Source organism: Loxodonta africana, chromosome 24 (genome assembly GCF_030014295.1).
Source record: "Loxodonta africana isolate mLoxAfr1 chromosome 24, mLoxAfr1.hap2, whole genome shotgun sequence".
NCBI classification, from domain to species: Eukaryota; Metazoa; Chordata; class Mammalia; order Proboscidea; family Elephantidae; genus Loxodonta; species Loxodonta africana.
In genome coordinates, this window is record NC_087365.1 from 56,260,868 (window position 1) to 56,288,746 (window position 27,879).

The 27,879-nt window shown below is 42.2% G+C and overlaps 1 protein-coding gene across 9 annotated transcripts in view; it reads right to left on the reverse strand.

Moving 5' to 3' along the window:
- Window positions 1–577: 577 nt before the first annotated feature.
- LOC100676086 (zinc finger protein 343-like) overlaps window positions 578–27,879 on the reverse strand; it is a 182,315-nt gene continuing 155,013 nt past the window's right edge. For 7 of the 9 annotated variants that reach the window (XM_064276245.1, XM_023538745.2, XM_064276247.1 and 4 more), the window contains 2 exons: window positions 23,527–23,653; window positions 3,129–7,514 (listed from right to left, as the gene is read on the reverse strand). In XM_064276245.1, coding sequence (XP_064132315.1) covers window positions 5,704–7,514; window positions 23,527–23,653 — 1,938 coding nt within the window. In that variant the 3' untranslated portion in view covers window positions 3,129–5,703. Of the gene's footprint in view, window positions 7,515–23,526; window positions 23,654–27,879 lie in introns of all 9 variants that reach the window. The other 2 variants (XM_064276250.1, XM_064276249.1) reach the window with 2 other exon arrangements.

Here is a 27,879-nt window from a genome sequence, read left to right on the forward strand (position 1 = left end):
AACGTCATGATAAATGGAGAAAAGATTGAAGTTGTCAAAGATTTCTTTTTACTTGGATCCACAATCAACAGTCATGGAAGCAGCAGTCGAGAAATCAAAAGACACGTTGCATTGGGCAAATCTGCTGCAAAAGACCTCTTCAAAGTGTTGAAGAGCAAGGATGTCACCCTGAAGACTAAGGTGCACCTGACCCAAGCCATGGTATTTTCATATGCATGTGAATGCTGGACAATGAATAAGGAAGACTGAATAAGAGTTGACGCCTTTGAATTGTGGTGTTGGTGAAGAATATTGAATATACCATGGACTGCCAAAAGAACGAACAAATCTGTCGTGGAAGACGTGCGGCCAGAATGCTCCTTAGAAGCAAGGATGACGAGACTGCATCTTACATACTTTGGACATGTTGTCAGTAGGGATCAGTCCCTGGAGAAGGACATCATGCTTGGCAGAGTACGGGGTCAGCAGAAAAGAAGAAGACCCTCAACGAGGTGGATTGACAGTGGCTGCAACAATGAGCTCAAGCATAATGATTTTAAGGATGGCTCAGGACTGGGCAGTGTTTCGTTCTGTTGTGCATAGGGTCACTATGAGTCGGAACCGACTTGACGGCAGCTAACAACAACAACAACAAATGGCCAAGGGAGGCTGTGAAGTTAAATGTTGGAAATCCATTAACTCAAACTCAATTACATCTAGATTTTCATTTAAGGATGGGAGAAATAGTCAAAGAAGGGTTATGAGTCCTGAGTTTGTTTAAACAAACAAAAAACAGTTGCCATCAGTGAACTCCTACTCATGACATGTGTCAGAATAGAACTATGGTTGATTTTCTAGTAGCAGATTGCCAGGCCTTTCTTCCAAGGTGCCTCCAAGTGGACTCAAACCTCCAAGCTTTCGGTTATCAGCCAACCATGTTAAATGTCTGCAGCACTCCGGGACTCCAAGATTCAGCTTGGGGTGATGTAAAACATATCGAAATGGAGTGGTGATGGTTACACAACATGGCAATTGTAATTAATGCCACTTAAGCGTCACTTAAAAAATTGTTAAAATGGCAAATGTTTTGCTATATATATATACATATAATCAAAATTTGAAAAAAAAAAGAGAAGGACAAGATTTCCATTTAAAATCTCCTCTGGAGGAACCTCTAAGGAGATCTGATATGCTATTCCTTCAGCTTATATTCTACTAGGAGGGAAAAAAATGTCTGAGAACGCAAAGTTCTTTTCTCAAAAAAAAAAAAATTACAATTTGATATCACATTTGCTTAAAAGGGTCAGAACTCTTCTTACTCCTGTATCATTTGGTAAATGCAGTTAACTGTTAACATGAATAAGGGGCGAGGTGGCCCAATGGTCCTTCCAGCCTCTCCTCAGCCTATTTTGTGCTCTGAATTCTCTGATTTGAGTCAGGTGCCTAAGCAGAGGAAGCCTATTAAAGTCTGTACCCGAAGTTTGAAGGTCTTCCTAGTGTGACTGCTGCCTTTCTGGCTCCTAGACTATACATGGTGTGGAGCCCATTGAAGACTGTGAAAGAAAAAAAACGAAAAAGCAGCTTGTGTTCTGTGTAGAAGAGGCGAGGGGAAAGGTGAAAGGTGAATTCTGACTATTTTCCATGTTCCACGTGAATTTTGTTTAGTTGGGAAGGGAGACTGTAACAGGAATTTCGGCTTGGAAAAAAATTTATTAACCTCCATGTTCTATCTGCAGTGCTTGGAGGAATGCATAGTATGGTTCATTACCCAAAAGAAACCCATTTTACAAGCTGGTGGAGGACACATGCCAAGTTTAGAAGATGAAGCAAAGGGTATTGACTATCTTATCCAGTTTTTTAAGCAATATGGACTTGGTCTTGGATGGGTTCCAGGAGACCCTTCTCCTGGCTTCCCTTGCTCACTCCACTCAATATTTTATGCTCCTCTGCCCTTCCCCAAGGGCCTGCGTCAGTCCTGGAGAAACTCTCTAACGACCCGCAGCTGTAGTGATATTTGTTTCTGGCTGCACATAGCTTTCAAAGGGGGGTGGGGTGGGGTGAAGGCTTTTAGAGCCATGGGGGAAGCATCTACAGAACAAACCCATTTCTCACTGGCTAATACTGACCAGCTTCCTAAATTGGACGAGTTATTACCCTAAAATAGACTTTCTCTACTTAGTCTTACCAAAGACCCTCTTTCTACAGAGGTCTGGGAGAAGAAAGGGGTTAGGGCAGGAGTGGATGAAGGCAGCCAAGGACACCGAGTCTCAAAGACATGGAGATGGTTAATAGTGGATTCAGACCAACGCTTCATACCTCTTCTTGCCTTCACACCAACTGAAGTAACCACGGCAAACATGCTTCCAGGGCCCCTTCCAGTGACGGGAACCAATGTCCCCGACTTCACATCAGCCTCTGCCATGTTGCTAGCACAGTTCTTGGATGCAGACCTCACTCAACAAAACCATGATCCAGCCTCACCCTTCCAGTTCTAACCAAGCTCCCCATGGGCATGCACTGCTCTCTGGGCAACCTCCTTGTGTTAGTTTCCTAGCGCTGCTGTAACAAATTACCACAAACTGGGTGGCCTGAAACAACAGAAATTCAGTCTCTCACAGTTCTGGAGGCTAGACCTCTGCAATCAAGGTGTTGGCAGGACCATGCTCCTCCGAAGGCTCCAGGGAAGAACTCTCCTTGACTCTTCCAGCTTCCGGTGGCTCCAAGTGTTCCTTAACTTGTGGCGCCATAACTCTAATCTCTGTCTCCGTCTTCACATGGCCATCTTCCCTGTGTCTACTGTTCAACTTCATTTAATGTAGGCCACCACTTAATCCATGCTTCAGTGAACCAAGCAAATAAACTCTTACATCTTTCCTAACCCCTGGAGCTGAAACTGAATGAAGAATCTGTGCTTAGTGCCCCCATATCAATAAACTCAGACTGATTCAACTTGATGTTCCTTGCACTATTATCCTACACCCATAGCAGCCATTCTCACACACAGTCCCCAGTTTTCTGTTTGTATATATCTGACATCAAGCAGTTCTTCTGGAGTGTTGCATACTTCCTCCTGGGTCACAGTATATACTTCACCTTTTGGGTTATGCTGGGACTTAAGTCTAGTTATAGGTCTAGAAGCAAAAATGGATGGTGGGAATGGGTCCTAAGAATATTCAGCAATGTCTTGTAAGGCATCTGCTTCATGCAATGCCACAGGTGGCACAAAGTTGATATCTCACACAAAGACTCTTCAGGAGAAACAGCTGGATGAATTTCATCAGATGGGGGTGGAAAGAATAACAGTTCTATTAGCGAGGGAGGCTTAGCAAGCAGAAATGGAGTAATCTGTTCACATGGGAGTAAGAGAGCTCATTCTGTTGGCAGGAATGATTCAATACAATTTAGGTGCCCAGTGTCCCCAGCTTTCTGATTATCTGCCCATATGTCCCCATCCCCGGTTTCTGGATCTCATTTCTTCCCAATCAATGCCCTCACTTTAACTTCGGACACCATTCAAGGTTGGAAAGTCAAGTGGTATTATAATTCAGCCACTCTTATGATAAGACTCTGGGTTTGGTTTTCATCAATATCGGCTCTGTTGCTAAAACAAATAAGGCTTTCAGGAACAAGTGGAAACTTTCAGGTCTTTTATGCAGTGCTTGGGCTGTGACTTTCTTGCCCTGAGCTCATCCCTTTCGCTACTTTGTCTAGCAAAAGTGGACCAACCAGCCAGCCTCCCTGTACTTCTCACTCTGACAAATACCATAAAGAATCAAATATAAAATCACACAGCGCCTTGCTTCTCACAAATATTTGATCTATTGGTGGTGATATTTTTGCATATTTCTACTGCCACCTCATGCCATGGACCAGCAGTGTCCTTTTTACTACTGCAGGCAGAGTCATCAGTGTCTTTAAGACTAGCCAGACTTGAGAGCCAATTCAGAATTCATCCTTACAATTGTGTTCTTCCAGAAGCACTCTGGATACCAAATGTCTTAGGCTGGTTTCTCTAGAAAAGCAAAACCAGTGAACCGTATATAAATAGATTTATCTCAGGGAAATGGCTCACATGACGGTGGAGCCTGGCAAATCCCAAATTCATGGGTCAGGCATCAGGCTGGAGGATTGTGGAGTCTTGTGATGATTAAAGTTTTGTGTCAACTTGGCCAGGCCATGATTCCCAGTAGTTTGACAGTTATGTAATGATGTAATCACTTCTATGATGAGATCTGATGTAATGCAATCACCTCCACAATGTGATCAATTATGAGCAATCAGTTGAAAGGGAGGTTCTTAGGGGTGTGTCCTGCATCCAATATACATGGACTTTCTGGCAGAGCTTGCTGGCTTTTGCTCACTCTGGATCCTGCATCTGGCATGTCATCATCTGACCTCCAGTTCTGGGGACTTGAGCCAGCAGCCTGCCATCTTACCTGTTGATCTTGCATTTGTCTGCCTTTGCAGCCCATGAGCCAGTAGCCTGCCATCTGACTTGCTGATCTTGGGTTTGTCAATCCCTGTAGCTAGGTGAGTCTTTAGTTTCTCTTTATTGATTTTCTCTTTATTTCCATTTTTCCCCAAGAAGGTGCTAGTGTTCTTGATTGGCTTTCTTTCCCAATGGCAGGGAAGGGGCCATATGATTATCTGGAATCCTCCCTCCTCAAACTCCTAGAGATTACATATCCATTTACTTTCCCTCTCACTTCCAGTTCTGAAGAGAGAATGTTGGTCTTAAGGCAGTAGGGAGGAGGTGGGGAGGACTCTGGAAAGGGACATCAAGGAAAATGTGGTAAAGTTTAGGGGACCACATTTCAGCACTCCTACCCTTTCCACCTGAACAGAATCAGAATCAGAATCTTTGGAAGCTGGCTTCAAGGCAAGAGACAGTGGATAGAGGCTGCGGGGCCAGTGACTGCTCTAACATTCCTGTGCCCTGCTTTGATCGTTTGTTCAAAACACTATACTTTTTCTATTCTCAAAATATGGTATCAGTTCTGCTGTCCTAGAAAACTCCTAGTGAGCAAACAAATTTGCGGCAGCCTAGACAAACCCTCTCTAGTGAATAGTTATTGCCCCAGGACACAGCAGTGTAAGCCAGGACATGCATAGTAGTCAAAAAACTGAAAAATTTCGGCTCCGAGGAGGAGCACTGAAGAGAGGCATGGATAAAGGACCAAGTCCTTGAAGTGAAAATCAGAGGAGGAGGTATAGCTAGGTTGTCTCAGAGTACTTATTAGAATGATGTGGGAGTGCCATTAGCAGCACTGAGTCCAAGGATCGGAGGGCTGAGGGTACATGGCTAGCGGTCCTTACACCTGGTATTAGATTATCTGTTTAGGTGTCGCTAAACCTAGCATTATTGACCTAACATATGGAGTAGCCAAGAGGCCTCAAAGCAACAGGACTGGAGAACAGTCTGAATATGGTTAAAGGATCTGACCCTGGAATCTGGAAGGCTCTGGAACGCTGACTTCAAGGTGAGGGACAGTGGGTAGTTAAAAGGACCCTGCAGCTAGGACTGGGAACTGAGCATTAGGGAACAGCAATACTTCCATGGGTGGAGAAAGATTCAGCAGACCAGAATAGAGACTAGAAAGCAAGAAGGAAAACCAGGGAAGGGAGCTTTCACAGAAGCCAACAGAACAAGGTAGTGACAGAAAAAATTATTTAGGAGAAGAGGTAATTGAGTCTCTGGAGATGTAGGACATTCTGTCCCTTCACCTAGCATCTGTCTCCAAAACCTAGATCACTTCTCTCCCCCTGCAAAGGATCAGATTCCCCAATAAATGTGTGTGTCCTCTGGTGTGTGATGAGATTTGATTTGCGGTTAAAGCCTCGGCCACACTGCAGGCACACGTAAGGTTTCTCACCTGAGTGTGTCCTCTGGTGTGGGATGAGATTTGATTTGTGATTAAAGCCTCGTCCGCATTCCAGGCACATGTAAGGTTTCTCACCCGAGTGTGTCCGCTGGTGTCTGATAAGATTCGACTTCTGGCTGAAGCCTCGACCACATTCCTTGCACACATGTGGCTTCTCCCCCGAGTGTGTTCTCCAGTGCATACGGAGGTCTGGTTTCCGTTTAAACCCTCGGCCACACTCCTTACACATATACGGCTTCTCCCCTGAGTGTGTCCTCTGGTGTATCAGGAGGCGTGATTCCCGGTTAAAGCCTTGCCCACACTCCACACACACATGAGGTTTCTCGCTTGAGTGTGTCCTCTGGTGTGCGATGAGATTTGACTTGCAGTTAAAGCCTCGCCCACACTCCAGGCACATGTGAGGTTTTTCACCTGAGTGTGTCCTCTGGTGTCTGTTGAGATTTGATTTGTTGCTAAACCCTCGCCCACACTCCTTGCACACATACGGCTTCTCCCCTGAGTGTGTCCTTTGGTGTGGGATGAGAGTGGACTTGTAGCTAAAGCGACGCCCACACTCCTTGCACACATACAGCTTCTCCTCTGAATGAGTTCCCTGGTGGGGATGGGGGCTTGATTTCTGGGTAAAGCCCTGCTCACACTCCAGGCTCATGTAAGGCTTCTCACCTGAGTGTGTCCTCTGGTGTGTGATAAGATTCGACTTCTGGCTGAAGCCTCGGCCACACTCCCTCCACACATGTGGCTTCTCCCCCGAGTGTGTCCTCCAGTGCACAAGGAGGTCTGATTTTCGTTTATACCCTTGGCCACAGTCCTTGCACACATAAGGCGTCTCCCCTGAGTGTGTGCTCTGGTGGATAAGGAGGTGTGACTCACGGTTAAAGCCCCGCTCACACTGCAGGCACACGTAAGGTTTCTCTCCAGAGTGTGTCCTCTGGTGTGTGATGAGATGTGATTTCCGGTTAAAGCCTCGCCCACACTCCAGGCACAAGTAAGGTTTTTCACCTGAGTGTATCCTCTGGTGTCTGCTGAGATTTGATTTGTTGCTAAACCCTCGCCCACACTCCTTGCACACATGTGGCTTCTGCCCTGAGTGTGTCCTCTGGTGCAAAAGGAAGACTGATTTCTGGGTAAATCCCAGGCCACACTCACTGCACACAAAGGGCTTCTCCTGTAAGAGGAACCTCTGGTGTGTAATGAAGTCTGACTTCAGGCCACAGTCTGGTTCATACTCTGTATGGATGACTGCTCCTAATTTTGAGGTTTCTAATTCCTTCAACCCTTTGCCCCTTTCCACAGACTTTACCCTTTGGCCTGAGCTGGGCTCTATCCCTATCTCTGTGTTGCCTTCTCCAGGGCTTGCTGACTCTCTTCGGGGTGGGCTGAAGAACATCCTTGAAGTCTCTCCCTCCCCTGTCCTCCCACACAGGGGTCTGGAGACTTCTCTGTCTTGACCTTCTGTGTTTTCCCTCCAGCAGCTGAGATCAGAATCCTGCTGCTCTGGCTGCTTCTGATGCCCTAGGCTGGAACGCCCTGGATGGAAGTGATGTTGTGCACAGAAGCCTGGGAAGATCTGAAGCACGTGCTGGCTGAGGAATTGCTGACAGGAGACAGCCAGAAGGCAGGAGGAGCAGGGGTAGAGTTCTGGCTTCGGTTCTGCTGGAGAGAGAAAGGTTTCCATTAGAGTGGTCGTAAGTGGGCAGCCTGGGCTGTTCTCCTTCTCTTACGACAGACAGCATCTCAGTGCTGGAGTCCCTGGGTGGCACAAACAGTTAAGCACTTGACTACAGACTGAAAGGCTGGTGGTTTAGAAGACAACCTGGTGATCTGCTTCTGAAAGGTCACAGCCTTGAAAACCTTACAGAGCAGTTCCACTTAGCAACATGGTGTCACCATCCATCAGAACTGACTAGATGGCAATAAAGAACAATTTATGGCCACACTTGTAACTGACAATATATACAACACAATTTGTTGCCCACCAATAATTCATTTATATTCCATTTTTACAAATTACACTTTCTGTTCCAATCCAGAAGGAGCCCTGGTTAAAGTGCTCAGCTGCTAACCCAAATGCTAGCACTTCGAACCTACCAGCCACTCCATGGAAGAAAGATGCAGCAGTCTGCTTCTATACGATTTCCAGCCTTGAAAACCCTATGGGGCAGTTCTACTTTGTCCTATAGGGTTGCTGTGAGTTGGAATCCACCTGACGGCAGTGGTTTTGGGTATTGCAATCCAGATAAGCCACACCAAAAACCTCTTCAACATGTCACCTCGACTAGGAACTTCTCAAGCAAGCATCAGACGCTATTCTGCCTTATAAACACTTGTATTATAGTTAGCTTTTTTCTTCTCCTAAAATCCCATAAGACATGGGCACTCACATTGATATACCGTCCATAACAATTTGCTAGTACTTGGAAATAACATCTCTACGACCTATGTGGAAATCTCCTCCATGATTTTTCTTCCTATAAAAAGGGACAGACGGACACAGAAAGTCACTCAGTCTGGCAGGATTTCAAGTGACAGAGAAAGTGGATGTGTAAATATGGCATAGTAGCAGTGTCCAAACCTGTCCAACTTCAGAGGGGGAAATGATCAGGATCAGCCCAAAGCGGATTCCCATGAGGTGGAGGTCAGACATGCTTCCACCTTCCAACACCTTTACCAATTCTGACACCAGCCGTACTCCCCACTGCACTCTGCTTCCCTTCTGGGTTCAATAATCCGTTGCAATGGCCACGAAGAACTCAGACCAAACTTACAGCTAAGTGGTTTATTAAGGAAGAGAGTACAACTCGGGATCACGATCAGGAAGCCTGCAGGCAAAGTTTCCCTTCTTCAGTTCAGTGCAGGACAGCTCTCTCAGCTCCTCTTGATTGTGCAGGCTCTGAGGGCAGGCCTCCTCTTGGCCTCGTGAGGACAGGCTTCTCTCAACCACCTCAGGAGAGGCTCTTCTTCACCCTCAGGGCAGACTCTTGGACCCCTCAGGACACACGCCTCTTGGCCCTGCCATCTCAGGCCACCAGCTCTGCCGCTGGAGCCATCCTGAACTTGCTGCTGGCTCTGCCAACGGGAACCTTCCTGGCCTCTTGTTACCTTCAGTGTTATAGCCCTTGATCTGAATTATAGCTCTTTCAGGAGGTTCCTTTCTCCTCTCTCTCTGCTTCTTCTCACTTCTCTTTTCTTTTTTCCTTCTGCTTCTTACTGCTGCTTCTCTTCCCGCTTCTTCCTGTCTGACAAATCCTCTGGGGGACTGGCTGTTTATATATGCAAACTCCTCATCACTTTCAAGGCATGGTCCTCCTACCAGGGCCACAAATGAACAATTCCATCTCAGTAGGCCACAGACACTACATTTGCCCAGTTCACTGACCAACCCCTCCAGGTGCATGCCAATCACAGGGCAGGCTGCAGCCCATGACAGAACAGAAAGTATCAAAACCAAGTTGTTTCCAGCTTACCCCGGAAATGTAATAAACCCTCTAGGGTAGAAAACTAATGCGAAGGTTACTCCTTAGGGAGTAGGGGCACAATCTCCCAAGCTATTTTTCAAGTCCAAGGCAAAGGGCCAAATAAAGGAACTCATTTTACCACAAGATGCAATCGTGTTTATAGAGACTGTATATGAAATAAATCTGAATTACAAGTTGCTTACTCATAGACGAATACTTACTCAGCTTTTTTATTTGTCAACCCTTTGTGATCTCTGTTTTAGTTTTTGACTATCTGCACTTTGCTTGCTTGGGCTGGGACTGCTGGACTGCCATATGAATAACACTGTACTGGGACTGAGCCGCTCAAACGTGCTCAGATCCGGGGGCTTGGCAGCCTTGCCATGGCTGAGTCTCTCTGCAGGCTCTGGGTGCTCTCTCAGAGGGCTCCCCATTTTACTTTATTTACTCAGGTTCTCTGAGGAACCTAACTCTGGTTTGTTTCTACTTCTGGCCAGTCATCTCCTGTGAGACCATGTGGTGACTCCAGAGTTTGTGAGCTGAACTCTCAGTCTTGGCCTTTTGACCACCTGTGATTTGTCGCTGCCTTCCCTCTGGCTTACCTACAAGCGCACCAGGTCATTCAGACTACAGCCTGTTACACCCTACGTCTCTGAGAAGGATTGGAGTGGGGGAAAGAATCTCTTTTGTGTCTATTCTGTGTTAAACACGGGAACTGCAGGCTCATTACAGTTAACACCCTTGATAAAGGAAATCACATAAACTCACTATAATTCTAATTCCGTACAAGTAAAAGTGTCACTTCACTGAAGATTATTTAGATTGACAGAGGCCACTTTGGGGAACTTTATTTTACACTGTGCCCTTTAACCCTTAATAGGAACTATATTTCTGAAGAACAACTGTATGTATTTACATTAACCCCAGCACAACCATCGCAATCGGAACACTTAACGGCACAATGTTGTTAGGTGCCATCAAGTCGATTTCAACGGCCAGCGTCACCATGTGACAGAGTAGAACTGCCCTATAAGGTTTCCTAGGCTGTAATCTTCATGGGAGCAGATCCCTAGGTCTTGTCTCCAGCAGAGGTGCTGGGTGGGCCGAACAGCTGACCTTTAGGTGAGCAGCAGAGCACCTAACCCCTGTGCCATCGGGGCACCTTAATGGCACAATACTGTTATACTTATACACAAGTTACTCAAATTCACCTGGGGTGTGTGTGTTGTATGTGTATATATGTATACGTCTGTCTTTCTGTGTGTCCACGTGGGTATCTCCAAATATGTTAAAACTCCTAAGTCTCTTCTGACACCTCCTATTCCAATCCAAATCCAGGTTCTTCCTAGCCTTCTCCATTCCATATTTGTATCTCTGTTCTCCAATAGTGAGAAACCTGGCTCCCATCATCAATATATTTATTTATTTACTTAATCTTAAAATTCAAAGAAAGGAGTTTCAGAAGAGTTGACCCATATAGCTACAAAAAACAAATAAAATATAGTTCAACATTTATATACAGGTTTTTCCTTTTTGGGGGGAGGTGGGAGAAGTCAATAGACAAGGAGTTGGCCAACTTCTGTAAAGGATCAAATAGTAAATATTGTAAGCTTTGCAGACTACACGGTCTGTTCCAACTACTCAACTCTGCCACAACAGAATGAAAGTAGCCACAAACAGTACATAAACGAGTGGCTGAGTTCTGAACACTTTATTTACAAAAATAGGTGGTGGACCAGATTTGGCCTTTGGGCTATAGTTTGCCAACCCTTGCTTTAGACTGAAGACATGGTCAAAGTTCTCTGTTCAAAGGTTAACTGGGTTTTTCTCCCCCTGTTCACCATGGTCATGTTATTCATTTCAAATACAGTTAGATTTGTTTTTTGTATTCTATTTTAGGGTTTTCTCCCTATCTTTATTGAATTAATTTTATTTCTTTGAGTATGTCAAATACTGTATGGTTCCAAAAGTGAAAAACTATTCAAAAAGTTAACCTCAGAAAAATGTCTCTCCTTCCCATATTCTTCCAGCAATATCCTATGCATAACCGCTTAGGAGATCAATCTCATTATTTTCTGGTTTATCTATCCTGTGCTGCTTTATGTAAAAAGAAACAGGTAGATGTTTAATTATTTTTTTACACTTTTATTCATTTTGTTGTTGCTGAGAATATACTCAGCAGAACATACACCAATTCGACAGTTTCTACACATACAATTAATTCACTGATGACATTAAGTCTTTGAGTTGTGCAACCATTCTCAACCTCCTTTTCTGAGTTCCTCCCTCATTAACATAAACTCCCTGCTCCCTAAGGTTCCCATCTAATCTTTCGAGTTGCTGTTGTCAATTTGATCTCATATAGATAGTTCTGAAAAGAGAATAATGCTCAAGGCACACATTGTTTTACTAGTTAAGCTATATTGTTTGGTTTTAAGAAGACTTTAGTGACATTTTGATCAGAGATTCCATAGACGAATCCTGATAAAAAGAAGGAAAATGCAGAACACAGTTTCAAATTCTCACGGACTCTAGACTTTCTGGAGCCTGAAACCATTGCCCTAAGATAATGTTAAACCTTTAATCAAAAATATCCCTGAAACATGGGAAATACACAGTGGAGAGAAAGAGTGTGCTGTCATATTGTAGGGAACACAATTAGGGTCACATAACAATGCGTGCGTAAGTTTTTGTATGAGCAACTGACTTGAACTGGAAACTTTCACTTCAAGCACAATAAAAAAAAAAAAAAAAAAGATATTCCCTGAAGTCCTCTTAAAACCAAACAATAGTTTGGCTTAACTAGTAAAAAAGATTGGCCTCGATCATTACGTTCTTTTAAGAACTATCTATATGGGATCAAATTGACAACAGCAACTTGAAAGATTAGACAGGAGGAATCTTAGCAGGAAGTGAGTTTACGTTAATGAGGGAGGAACAACTCCATAAAGCAGGGTGAGAATAGCTGCACAACTTGAAGAATGTAATCAATGTCACTAAATTGTACATGCAGAAACTGTTGCATTGGCATATGTCTTACTGTGTATATTCTCAACCAAAATAAATAAAATTTAAAAAAAGAAGACGATACCATCTGACCCCTGCAAAAACAGCAGTGATCAAAATACATAAAACGACAAATGCTATTGAGGTTGTGGGGGTATTGGAACTATTACACACTGCTGGTGGGTTTGTAAAAATGGCACACCACTATGGAAAACAGTATGGCACTTCCTCAAAAAGCTAGAAATACCTTATAATCCAGCAATCCCATGCCCAGGTATATATCCAAGAGATATAAGAGCTGTCACATGAATAGACATACATACACCTATGTTCATTGCAGCATTATTCACAATAGCAAAAAGATGGAAACAACCTAAGTGCCCAGTAGCAGATGAATGGATAAACAAATGGTGGTACATACATACAATGGAATAGTACACAAAGATGAAGAATAATGAAGAATCCGCGAAACATAACACAGATGAATCTGGAGGACATCATTCTTAGTGAAACAAGTCAATCACAAAAAAACAAATATTTCATGGCCCCATTATTATAAAAAGTTAAGAATACATATACACACAGGAAGCAAAGTTCTTTGATGGTTACAAGGTGGGGGAAATCACTCTGTAGACAGTGGACATTTTTTATTTTGGGTGATGGAAAGGCAATACCAAATACTTGTGAAATCTGCAAAATCTGACCAAGGTAAATGAAGATACTAAGAAGTATACAAGAAAGGGGGCCAATTTCAGTAAATTTTGCAACAAAGTATTAGCAACCCCAAAATTATATGTGGTTATATAGATATACACGCACATAGGTTTATAGGAAGGCACTGGTACACATGTCCATGTGCATGTATAGGTGTATCTGTAGGCATATGTGTATATATGTTTGTGTGTGCTGCGTGTATATACACATATACATAACAAATCACAAAGGAGGCACAGTTATGGAGACTTCCTACACATATCCAAACAACTCATGGGACTGCTTTACTGGGTTAAAAGGCTTAGTTAGGATCATGGTCTCAGGGAACAACTTAGTCAATGGGAATAACATAGTCCAAAAAGATAATGTTCTACATTCTAGTTTGGTGAGCTGCATCTGGAGTATTAAAAGCTTACACGCAGCCATCTAAGATATAACTATTGGCTTCTACTCATCTGGAACAAGAGAATGAAGGAAAAGCCAAAGACTCAAAGAACACAGTCCGCAGGACTAACAGCCTACACGAACCACAGCTGCTTCTAATCTGGGACCAGAAGAACTAGACGGTGTCTGGCTACCACTACCAATCATTCTTACCAGGGACACAACAGAAGGTCCTGGATAAAAGGGGAGAAAAATGTAGAGCAAAATACAAATTACTAAAAAACATCAGACTTACTGGACCAATAGAGACCAGAGGAACCCCCGAGACTATTATCCTAAAATACTCTTTGAACTTGGCAGTGAATCTACTCCTGGAGGTCACCTTTCAGCCAAATGATAGCTGGCATATAAAATACACAATTTCACCCATGAGTGATGTGTTCCCTTAAGCAATCAACTACATGAGACCATTTACCCAAAAGAAAAGATCAGAAGTCAAGCAGGAAGAGAAGCTACGTGAATGGGAAGAGAACAAACAGAATGAAATTAACGAGATTGCAGCCATATTGTGAAACCTGTAACCAATGTCACAGAACAATTTGCATAAAAATAGTTAAATGGGAACCTAATCTGCTGTTAAACTTTTACATAAAACACTTAAAAAACAAAAAGATGAAGAGAGAAAATGTGGGATGTAACAATCTCTCTGATTTTCTTCTATACAAACTACCTTTATTGTAATATTCACTTCATATTTATCGAGGGCTATCACTTTTTTTTCTTTTGGTTGCTGATAAAATGCCTTTTGTGCTCTTAAATATCCTGAATATATTGAAATCATATTTCTCCTGTGGCTTCACATTTAGCTTATTAAGAATGCCAAAAGCTTTAATTAATACATAATCATGTTGGCTTTCCACCAAAAAAAAAAAAAAAAAAAGGACGACTTCAGGAGTATATTTGGCTTATAGTTTAAAGATTGTCTCAGAGTAACAGTTTCAGGGTTTTATCCAGCCTCCATGGCACCAGAATGTCTGCAGTCCATTAGTATTTGAAATGCTGTCCTATATTTTCCCCCTTTTGACAAGGATTCTTCTATGGAATCTTTCATCAAAATATTCAGTAATGGCAGCTGGGCACCATGCATTTCTTCTGATCTCACAGCAAAGGAGGCAGCTGTTCACGGGGACAATTAGCCACACATTCTGTATCCTTCTCCTATTCCTGCCTCTTTCTTCCTCTGTTGCTCCAGGCAAAGAGAAACCAATTATTGTGCCTTGGATGGCCCCCTGCAAGCTTATAAGACCCCAGGCACCAGGCAACAAACTAGGTGGTAGAACAGAAACACTAAACATGTTATTCGGTCAATTCACTGGGATGTCCCATGAAGCCATAAACCTAAACACCAAACCAGGGAACCAAACCCCATGAGGTGTTTGGTTGTACATAAGCAGCCTCAGCAGCTACTCTTTTGTTGTTGTTGTAAATTATCTATGAGACAACTTTTGCCAATTCAACTTTTTACAGGTCTAAAATTTATTAACAGCAGTGACAATAATAGGCTGTGCAAACCTACCCTTCGTCAATGTGATTTTTCTATCACCACTATCCCTCGCTTTTCCTCTCCCTCCCACCCCTGGTATAACTAATAAACTGTGGCTTCTATACATTTGTCTTTTTATATAAGTGAAGTAATACAGCATTTGTCCCTTTGTGATGGACTTATTTCACTCAACATAATGTCTTCAACTTCCATCCATATTGTACCAAGTATCAAGATTTCATTCCTCCTAGGGGATGAGTAGTGTTCTGTTGTATGTATGTACCACATTTTGCTTATTCATGCACTGCTGATGGGCATTTAGGTTACTTCCAACATTTTATGTACAAATAGTGCTGCAATGAACATTGGTGTACAAGTCTCTGTGTATACCTAGGTGTATATACCTAGGAGTGGGATTGCTGGATCCTACGGTAGTTCTATTTGTAGTTTTTTGAGGAGCTGCACACTATTCTCCACAACGGCTGTAACATTTTGAATTCCCACCAGCAATGGATACGGGTTTCAATTTTGCCACATCCTCACTAACGTTTGTTGTTTTTTAAATCTTAGCCATCCTGTTTGGGAGTGAAATGGTATCTCATTGCAGTTTTGAGTTGCATCTCTCTAATGACTAATGACATTGTGCATCTTTTCATGTGTTTGGTGGCCATTTGAATGTCCTCTTTGGTGAAATGTCTATTCAATTGGCAGAGCCCACTTAAAAACAGAACGCACGCAATATTTGAGTAAAACTATTTAATCCGTTGTAGAAAGGTACACCCGACAGCATCACCCCGCTTCTTCTGAGAATTTTATGGTTTCAGTTTGCATATTTAGATCTTTAGTCCTCTTGAAATTTTTTTTGTGTATGGTAAAAAGCATGGATCCTATTTCATTTTTCTGCGTGTGTAAATCCAATTTTCCCAAAACCATTTATTGAAGAGACTTTAGTTCCCTCATGGAATAGACTTAGCACCCTTGGCTAAAATCAGGTGACCATAATGTAGGGGCTTATTTCTGGAGTCTCAATTCTGGTCCATTGGTGTATTTGTCTATCATGCCAGTGCCAAGCTGTTTTGATTACTGTGGCTGTATAATGTGTTTTAAAATCAGGATGTGTGAGTCCTCCTATTTTGTGCTTCTCTTTCAACATTGTTTTAGCTATTGAAGGCCTCATGTCATTCGATATGATGCTAAGGATTGGTTTTTCCATTTCTGCAAAGAAGGCTGTTAAAATTTTTATTGGGAATGCATTAAATTTATAGATCACTCTGGGTAGTATTAACATCTTACAATGTGAAATCTTCCAACCCATGAACATGAAACATCTTTCCATTTATTTCAGTCTTCTTGAATTTCTTTTCAGCAGTGTTTTTATAATTTTTATTCTTTAAGTACTTCCCGTCCATGGTTAAATTTATTCCTAGATATTTTATTCTCTTAGATGCTATTGTAAATGGAATTGTTTCCCTTTCAGATTTCTCATTGCTGGTGTACAGAAACTCAATTGGTTTTTTTTCTGTTGATCTATACCCCGCAATATTGTTAAATTCCTCTGTTAGCTCTAGAAGTTAGATGTGTAATTTTCTTCTCATTTTTTTTTAAACATTCTCTGCACTTGGCTTTTTTCACAATGTATCATGGATTTCACGCTACATCAGTTCAGAGATATGTTTCTTATTCTTTTTGAATACCTTTGCAGAAATTCATTGGGAGGATGTACCATAACTTCCTCAACCAATTTACTATATATGGGCATTAGGTTACTTCTAACATTTTATGTACAAATAATACTCAGTGAATAACCTGTATAAATGTACTTTCATATTGTTGAAGGTGAATCATCAGAGTAAATTCCTATAACTAGTAGGACTGCTGGGTACCTGTATACGGATATTTCATTTTGTTGGATATTGTCAAGTTTCCCTCTATAGTGGTTGCACCATTTCATACTGCCATCTGCAATGTATGATTTCCCTCAACCTTTCCAACAGTGTTTTGTCAACCTTTTGAAATACTGCCAATGTCATAGGTGAGAATGATATATACCTAAGTATAATTTTAATCTGCCTTTATCTCAGTAGAAGGGAAGTTGAACATCTTTTCATACACTTAAGGGTCAATGTCATATCTTACTTTGTGAACTGTCTGTTCATGTATTTTGCGATTTTTTTCTTGAATTTAAAAATTTCTTTCTGCATTAGGAAAAGTAAGGCTTCATAAGTCACACATGTGGCAAATGTTTCCTGCAGTATGTCATGTGTCTTTTGACTTCGCTTCTAGTGTCAAATTTATCAATCTTCTATGTATCTGGGTTTTTAGCCAAATTTAGAAAGCCTTTTTCTATGCCCAGGTTATGGGGGAATTCACTTATATTCTGGTACACCTGCAGTTTAATTTTTTACATTTAGATCTCTGAAAATTTGGAATTTTTCTTGTGTATAGTATGCAGTATGATCCAATAGTATCTTTCACTAAATGGATATCTAGTTGCCAACATCATTGATTAAAATGTCCAGCTTTACCCAAGTAGTTTGAGATACCATCCTTATCATATACTAACACTCCATATGGACTTGTGTGGACTTCCTAACTTCCTCATCGATTCCACTGGTCTATTTGTCTATTCACACCAGTATGACACACTGTTTCACTTCTAAGGTTTCACAGCAGGTTTTAATGCCTGGTAAGACTAGCACTCTGTTTTAGCTTTCTCTTTTTAGTTTTTTCCTGGATATTCTTTTTCCATGTGAACTTCATAAAGACCTTGTTGCTGTTTTTTTTTTTTTTAAATCGGTTTCTGTTAAATTGATAAATAAACTCAGGGATAACTGATAGCTTAATTCTAATCTAAACATATTTTTTGAGAAATTTTAACACAGATTTGGTATTAGATGCTACTAAGCTATCATCATTAACTTCACTGGATGAGGCAGCAGTGTTGTGATTATGTAAGAATCCATTTTTAGTTTTTAAAGAAACATAAAACATTTATTAGAGAGAAAACATCATATTAGGGATTAACTACGAAATAATACAGTAGAAGAGAGAAAAAGGGAAGCAGGAAACAAGTGGTAATATGCTTATAACTGTCCATCTTAAAACTTGTTGCCATTGAGTTGATTCCGACTCAGTGACCCTACAGGACAGAGGAGAACTGCCCCACAGGGTTTCCAAGGAGCGCACGTGGGTTTTTTTTGGTTACCGGTTAGCAGTCTGAGTTCTTAGCTACTGCACCAAACCAAAAAAACCAAACCCATTGCCGCTGAGTTGATTCCGACTCACAGCGACCATACAGGACAGAGTAGAACTGCCCCATAAGGTTTGCAAGGAGTGCCTGGTGGATTCAAACTGCTGACTTTTTGGTTAGCAGCTGTAGCTCTTAACCACTACGCCACCAGGGTTTACACCACTGTGCCACCAGGGCTTAAATATTTCTTCTATGAAGTGTATAAAGACTATTTCAGGGAGAATTAGCCCATTAATTTTTTAACAGAGCACTTGAAGAAAAGACATCATAACATGAATATATGAAGAAACAGAGAAAAAGAGACTGGTTTAGGAGGAAATATATTATCCTAAATTCTGTTACGTTTGAGAATAAACTTTTAATGTTTTGTAGGTAAGCAGAAATACAAGTGAGACAGTGACAGAGGGAAAATGGCTTCATCATAATATGTGATGGTCAGAATCATTAAAGTTCACAAGTTCTTTAAGGATGTGAATATAGACACAGAAAAAGAGCATATGGCACTAAGTCCTATGGACCACTACAGTCTGAAGAAAAGAGACAGAAATAAGAGAAAAACCCAAAAGTAGACATAACAGGCTAGAGACCTCAGGGTACTGTGTTGTCTAGCAAGAGAAATGAAAACCTGTCAAGAAACGCAACTGGATCCACGGTTTCAAAATCAATGTTAATTTTAACCAGGTAGTTTTAGTATTTTCCTCTCAACCAGTTAAATGTACTAACAAAGAGAAAGATAATACTATAACCTTAGAAAAATAAAAACCTAATCTAACTACACTGACTAGTTATGGTCAAATCAAACCACATAAAACTAGATTGAAATCGATACATCTACACAGGTAGTCCCCAACTTACAACAGGGTTCTGTTCCTAAGACTGTATCCTAAGTTGGTTCTGACCTAAGTCAAATATCTCAGTTTTTTTTTTTCTTCATTATTATTGCTTTTTATTATCCTATCTTTGTCTTTGGGGGTTGGCAAGAGAATGGTAACATCAGCAAATTACACAGTGCAACATTATGTAGCACATATTACTAACAATAAGATGTTTCCAAAAAAAAAAAAAATGCAGGCAGTCCTAAGTGCACTTCATTTTAAGGCAAAGACGTTGTAACTCGGGGACTACCTGTATTGAGTTTGATGGAACCAGTTTGTGATGAGAATAGTTCAAACCAGACAAACTCAGATAAAAACATGTCAGAGAAGATGAAAACGGAACAAAATAAATCTGCATTAGGGAAACAGCCATGCTGTTTGAAGGAAAGGACTACCTGGAACTGGTTTGTGCCTCAAAAAATGTGATTCTTTTCTATGTGGTTGCTCTAGATTTAGGAATATCTAGAAAGGCAGTAACCAACACAGTAGCCACTCCCCTTATATGTTTACTGAGTCCTTGAAATTATTTTAGGGAGAATTAGCCCATTTATTTTAACAGTGCATTTGAAGAAAAGACATCATAACATGAATTTATGAAGAAACAGAGAAAAAGAGACCGGTTTAGGTGGAAAAATACTATCCTAAATTCTGTTAAGCCTGAGAATAAACCTTTAATGTTTTGTAAACAAGTAGAAATACAATTCAAGGCTAGTCTGAACTAAGATGTGTTCTAAGTGTAAAACACACACGAGATTTTGAAGACTTCATACACAATAAAGAAAAATATCTATTGAATAATTTTTACATTGATTAAAACCTGTTAAACCAAATGCTTTGTAGTTGAGTCGATTCCAACTCACGGTGACTCTATAGGATAGAATAGAACTGCCCCCATAGGATTTCCATAGGATTCAAGCTGCTGACCTTTGGGTGGGCAGCCATAGCTCTTAACCACTGTGCCACCCGTGCCCCTTACACTGATGATATGTTAAAATGGTAATATGGTGACATACTGGGTTAAAAAATATTATTAAAATTAATTTCACCTGTTTAATTTTACTTTATTTAATGTAGATACAAGGGAGCACGGAGGGCGCAGCAGTTAAGAGTTCAGCTGCTAACCGGGAGGTCAGCAGTCTTAATCCATCAGCTGCTCTTTAGACGAAAGATTGGGCAGTCGGCTGCTGTAAAGATTCACAGCCTTGGAAATCCTATGGGGGAGTTCTACTCTGTCCAATTGGGGTACTAAGAGTTGAAACTGACTCGATGCTAATCAGCTTGGTTTTTTTTTTTTTGGTTACTCAAACCAAAACCAAACCCGCTGCCGTCAAGTTGATTCCAGCTCACAACAACCCTGGAAGACAGAGTGTAACTGCCCCACACGGTTTCCAAGGAGCACTTGGTGGATTTGAACTGCTCACCTTCTGGTTAGCAGCTATAGCTCTTAACCACTACACCACCAGGGTTTCCTTTTGGTCACTAGGAATGTTAGGGTTACCTATGTGGCTCCCATTATATTTCTACTGGGCTGATCAATAACAAGAGATGGGAAACCCATGGCCCGGAGGCCAAATCCACCCCTCGATCTGTTTTTGCACGACATGCAACAATCTAAGAATATATTTTACATTTATAAATGGTTAGGAAACAGTCAAAAGAATAGTATTTCACAATATGTGAAAATTATATGAAATTTAAATTTCAGGGTTCACAAATGAAAACATAGCCATGCCCATTTGTTTTTGTTGGTGACAGCTTTTGCCATGTAACAGCAGAATTGAGAGTTCTGAGGGACCTAAATAGCTACCATCTCACCTGTTAGAGAAACAGGTGGCCAATTCCTGACCTAGAATAAGTTGCAATGGATAATATTCATCAACCTGAATTTACAAATCTGCGGTGCGATGGATCGCTTTTGTATGGCTTTTCTTGCCATTTTCTTGTAACTTGAACCCAGATGATTGGGTTAAAAAAGAAATCAAAATCATTGCTGTCAAGTCGATTCTGACTCGTAGCAACCCTCTAGGACAGACTAGAACTGTCCCATAGGGCTTCCAAGGAATGGCTGGAGGATTTGAACTGCCAACCTTTTTGTTTGGCACCTGAGCTCTTAATGACTACACCACCAGGGCTCTAGTGATTGGGTAGGGCTGTGCAAATAAGGTAATTATGGCCCACCAAGGGGATTGGTCAGTTTTGCCATGCAGCTAGGCTTAAAATGAGCCATTCCAGAGGCACCACTACCAAGGAAGAACAGCCAGGGGCGGAGTGTGTCCATTGGACCTGGGATCCATGCGCTAAGAAGCTCCTGGAACCAGCAGAAAGAGAGAGAAAGAGCTGTAACACTGAAGATGGCGAGGAACGGAGGAAGAGAAATGGTAGCAGGAGAGACCAGTGAGACACAACATGGTGGGCTTACCAGCCCATGGAGCGAGAAAACTGAGTGCCTTTGGGCAAGAGGGTTGCCGACAGAGTAGGGTGTCTCCAGGTAGTGGCAGAGCTAGGTTTGCCGACCTACAGAGCTACAGCTGAGCACGTTCGGGCCAAGGCCTAAAGGCAGAGTGGGGTGCCTTTGGGCACTTACTGGCACAGTGAAAAGATCTCTGTAACACTTTCCCAAGAAGGGCAGAGACCAAGGACCAGAGACGGGCAGAGAGGCGTGCCTGACTGCACAGTAGAAAGAGGCTGTTCTGATAGAAGAATTGTATCCTGAGCATTCCTGAAGCTGAATTGTAACCTGTTACTTCCCTAATAAACCCCGCAATGGTAAGTACTGTCTGTGAGTTCTGTGTGGCCATTGCAATGAATCATCAAACCCAGCATAGAAACAGAGAGTGCTGTGCGAGGGACAACTGGTGTCAGAATTGGCACAGATGGTGGACAGAGAGGGCATGTCTGACCTCCGCCTCATAGGAACCTGCCTCAGGCTGTTAATATTGATTCTCCTGCCCCTTTGTGAAGTTAGAGGAGGTCAGGTCAGACACCCCTGCCATGCCATTCCTACAGAATCACTGTAAATTTTTTTAGTAAATAAGAAAAGAAAATACATGGTTTATGAAATCCAAAAGCCATAAAAAGTTTGGCATTTAATTTTACCTTCTGTTGCAGAAGGCATCTCTCACGACTCTCCCTTTGCAAACTATGCCCCAACTTCACTGGCCTCCTTACACTTCCTCACACTTGGCAGGCACATCCCTTCCTTAAGGCCTTGGCACCAATGACAACTCCCCCCATCTGGAATGCTCTTACCCTCGGTACTGAAAGTTCTAACACCATCACTACTTTATGTCTTTCATCAAATGTTATCTCCTCGCTGATTTCAAATACCCAATTTCAAAATTCAACCAGCTGCCCTGTCACACCCAATACCCCCTCCTCCTGTTCTATTTTTTACTAGTTTTTCACTTTATGGTACTTGTCATCTTTTAGTACACCATTCTGTAATTTTTCCAAGCATAAAGTGTACTTTTGGTGCCTGTCTCCTTATACTCGAAGATAGGCCCAGGGAGGGCATGGATTTCCCACTCTTACATTTACAAAAGAGTTCTCAGTGTCTAGAACATTATCTGGCACACAGTAACAAAAAAACAAAACCCATTGCTGTCACCGAGTCAATTCCAACTCACAGCGACTGCATGTGTTACAGAGTAGAACTACTCCGAAGGGTTTATTTTTTCTTCTTGTTTATTTATGTATTTTATTTGGTCCATAGGGTTATATTGGCTGTAATCTTTACAAAAGCAGACTGCCAGGCCTTTCTTCTGTGGTACTGCTGAACAGGTGTGTCAACCACCAAGCTTGGGGTTAATAGTTAAGAGCAAAGTGTTTGCACCACCCAGGAACCTTTGGCACATACCAAAAACCAAAACCCAGTGCCGTCAAGTCGATTCCGACTTATAGCGGCCCTATAGGACAGAGCAGAACTGCCCCATAGATTTTCCAAGGAGTGCCTGGTGGATTCAAACTACTGACCCTTTGGTTAGCAGCTGTAGCACTTAACCACTATGCCACCAGAGTTTCCAAAACCAAACCCACTGGCGTCGAGTCAATTCCAACTCATAGCGACCCTACAGGGCAGAGTAGAACTTCCCCGTAGAAATTCCAAGGAGCGCCTGGTGGATTCAAACTGCTGATCTTTCGGTTAGCGGCTGTAGCACTTAACCACTATACCACCACCGCCGTTGAGTCAATTCTGACTCACAGCAACCCTATAGGACAGACTAGAGCTACCCCACACGGTTTCCAAGGCTGTAAATCTTTACAGAAGCAGACTCCCACATGTTTGTCCCATGGAACAGCTGATGCGTTTGAATTGCTGACCTTCTGGTTAGTAGCTGAGTACTTGACCACTGTGCCACCAGGGCTCCTTTGGCACATTACAGCTGCCCAATATATATCTGCTGAATTAATGAAGGAAAAGAATAGAACACGTGCTCACCCAATGAGAGCAGATTCCTGTAAATCTCCAGCATCACTTCTTTGTATAGGTTCTTCTGCTCAGAGCTCAGTCTCTCCCATTCTGCCTCCGTGAAGACCACAGTGACATCCTTGAGTGTAACTGATTCCTACAATGAGCAATAAATCAATGCACAGCAAGTCACCACTGATTTTCCCAACAAAAGGAGTTTAACTGGTAGCCTCCAAGAGTCTGTATCTGAAGAAGTTCCTCTAGGTCTTTTCGGAAGACCCCATGTCAAGTTCTACTGGACACCAGGCTTTTGGATAAAATCTGAGGGACTACAAGTGATACACAAACCCCATCCCAGCCTTCACACACCTATGGCTTCACTGGAGAGATGCTGTGTGAATCAGTTTGAAAGCACTAAGCAGTATTCAGGAAAGTGACTGAGAGTTCATAATGGAGGAATACAAAGACAGGAGAGTACAGGACGGGCTAGAAAAGAGCCAAAGGCGTCATGGAGGTGGGGCTTGTGCTGGGCAGGAAGGGACAGTGAAGATTTAAAGGAGAAGATGGAAGGGAACTTCACCTACAGAGAAAAGTGGGAGTGAACAGATGGGGTCTGGACAGAGCATTTCTGAGGAGTTCAGGAAATAAATGGGATCTGTAAAGTCACTGTCTTTGTGTCTGTATTTTAATGTCCCCTTGTAATAAAATCCTTAACACTTCACTCATCATGTAGAGTAGTATCTCATCTATGCAAAACAGGTGCCACAAGAATGGCAGTAATATTCCAGAAAAGGACATTGACAGATAACGTAATCTTTAAAAACAAAAACAAACACTTTAACCCATTGCCAATGAGTCATAGTGACCCTACAGGACTGAGTACAAGAGCCCCATAGGATTTCCAAAGCTGTAATCTTTATGAAAGCAGACCACCACATCTTTCTCCCCTGGAGGGGCCTAGTGGGTTTGAACCTTTTGGTTAGCAGCTAAGCGCTTAATCACTGCACCACAGAGGGTGCCTACAAACACTCTGAGGTATAATTTGCAATCCATTTGCTTTGTAATTCACCCACTTTAAATACAAGAACTTCTCACTTTGCAAAGTTCCAGTCATCCTGGATTTCAGTTACCACAGTTTAGTTAAATGACCATTAAAAAAAACCCAAACCGGAGGCGGGGCCAAGATGGCGGACTAGGTAGACACTACCTCCGATCCCTCTTGCAACAAAGACTCGGAAAAACAAGTGAATCGATCACATACATAACAATCTACTAACTCTGAACAATAAACACAGATTTAGAGATGGAGAACGAACAAATACGGGGAAGCAGCGATTGTTTTCAGAGCCTGGAGCCAGCGTACCAGTCAGGTAACCTTCGGCGCCCGATTTAGGGCAGAGCCCAGGGGAGCAGACGGCACAAACAAGGGGCCCAGCCCTAGTCCCTGAACTCACTCCGGGAGGGGGCCCAGCCGGTTCGCGTGGGCGGCTGGCGACGCAGTCGGTGGGAGAAGTTCCCGGGAGGCAGTGACTGGTCTTGGAGCGGGGAGAGCAGCGTCACAGCCAGGGAACCGTCCTGCCGGGATTTTGACTGGGCGCAGGCATGGTACAAGCACAGAGAGCTGCTCCACTCCCCTGAACTAACCCCGGGAGGGGGCCCAGCCTGTTTGCGCGGCGGTGTGGCGATGCAGCCGGTGGGAGAAGTCCCCGGGAGGCAGTGACTGGTCTTGGAGCGGGGAGAGTAGCGTCCCAGCCAGGACACATGGTCACGGCACAAGCACGGGGAGCTGCTCCACTCACCTGAACTAACCCCAGGAGGGGGTCCAGCTAGTTCGCAACGGCGGCAAGGCGACGCGGCTGGTGGGACGAGAAGTCCCCAGGAGGCAGCGACTGATTTTGCAGTCGAGAGTGCGCCGTCCCAGCAGGGGAAACTTGACGTTGGGCATGGGGCTGGCAGCGAAGGATCTGACCGTGACTTCAGTGGGCCAGACCCCCCGGGGACAATCTCCACACAGCCAGCACACATAGGCGACACGCCCCGCGAAAATCTCAGATATAATAGTCATTCCAAGCAAGGCAAGCAACTCTGGCTATATTCTGAGGTGCTACTCTCCTATCTCTCTGATCCCTCCCCCACCCTCCCCAGGCGGCTTCATTAACATCCGAATTGCCTGAGCCAGAGGGAGAACTCTGATAGGGATCTGACTGCATTTTTTTTTAGCGGATTTTCTCGAAAAACTAGTTTCCAAGTGATGGCTCGGAGACAGCAGTCCATATCAAACCACATAAAGAAGCAGACCATGACAGCTTCTACAACCCCCCAAACAAAAGAATCAAAATCTTTCCCAAATGAAGATACAATCCTGGAATTATCAGATACAGAATATAAAAAACTAATTTACAGAATGCTTCAAGACATCACGGATGACCTCACAAATGAAATAAGGCAAACTGCAGAAAAAGCCAAGGAACACACTGATAAAACAGTTGAAGAACTCAAAAAGATTATTCAAGAACATAGTGGAAAAATTAATAAGTTGCAAGAATCCATAGAGAGACAGCATGCAGAAATCCAAAAGATTGACAATAAAATTACAGAATTAGACAACGCAATAGGAAGTCAGAGGACCAGACTCGAGCAATTAGAATGCAGACTGGGAAATGTGGAGGACCAGGGAATTAACACCAACATAGCTGAAAAAAAATCAGATAAAAGAATTAAAAAAAATGAAGAAACCCTAAGAATCATGTGGGACTCTATCAAGAAGGATAACTTGCATGTGATTGGAGTCCCAGAACAGGGAGGGAGGACAGAAAACACAGAGAGAATAGTTGAAGATCTGCTGACAGAAAACTTCCCTGACATCATGAAAGACGAAAGGATATCTATCCAAGATGCTCATCGAACCCCATTTAAGATTGATCCAAAAAGAAAAACACCAAGACGTATTATCATCAAACTTGCCAAAACCAAAGATAAAGAGAAAATTTTAACAGCAGCCAGGGATAAAAGAAAGGTCTCCTTCAAGGGAGAATCAATAAGAATAAGTTCAAACTACTCAGCAGAAACCATGCAGGCAAGAAGGGAATGGGACGACATATACAGAACACTGAAGGAGAAAAACTGCCAGCCAAGGATCATATATCCAGCAAAACTCTCTCTGAAATATGAAGGCGAAATTAAGATATTTACAGATAAACACAAGTTTAGAGAATTTGCAAAAACCAAACCAAAGCTACAAGAAATACTAAAGGATATTGTTTGATCAGAAAACCAATAATATCAGATACCAGCACAACACAAGGTCACAAAACAGAACGTCCTGATATCAACTCGAACAGGGAAATCACAGAAACAAACAAATTAAAATTAAAAAAAAAATACACATAACACGGAATCATGGAAGTCAATAGGTAAAAGACCACAATAATCAAAAAGAAGGACTAAATACAGGAGGCATTGAACTGCCATATGGAGAGTGATACAAGGCGATATAGAACAATACAAGTTAGGTTTTTACTTAAAAAAATAGGGGTAAATATTAAGGTAACCACAAAGAGGTATAACAACTCCGTAACTCAAGATAAAAGCCAAGACAAACGTAACGACTCAACTAACATAAAGTCAAACACTATGAAAATGAGGATCTCACAATTTACTAAGAAAAACGTCTCAGCACAAAAAAGTATGTGGAAAAATGAAATTGTCAACAACACACATAAAAAGGCATCAAAATGACAGCACTAAAAACTTATTTATCTATAATTACGCTGAATGTCAATGGACTAAATGCACCAATAAAGAGACAGAGAGTCACGGACTGGATAAAGAAACACGATCCATCTATATGCTGCCTACAAGAGACACACCTTAGACTTAGAGACACAAACAAACTAAAACTCAAAGGATGGAAAAATATATATCAAGCAAACAATAAGCAAAAAAGAAGAGGAGTAGCAATATTAATTTCTGACAAAATAGACTTTAGATTTAAATCCACCACAAAGGATAAAGAAGGACACTATATAATGGTAAAAGGGACAATTGATCAGGAAGACATAACCATATTAAATATTTATGCACCCAATGACAGGGCTGCAAGATACATAAATCAAATTTTAACAGAATTGAAAAGTGAGATAGACACCTCCACAATTATAGTAGGAGACTTCAACACACCACTTTCGGAGGAGGACAGGACATCCAGTAAGAAGCTCAATAGAAACACGGAAGACCTAATTACAACAATCAACCAACTTGACCTCATTGACTTATACAGAACTCTCCACCCAACTGCTGCAAAGTATACTTTTTTTTCTAGCGCACATGGAATATTCTCTAGAATAGACCACATATTAGGTCATAAAACAAACCTTTGCAGAG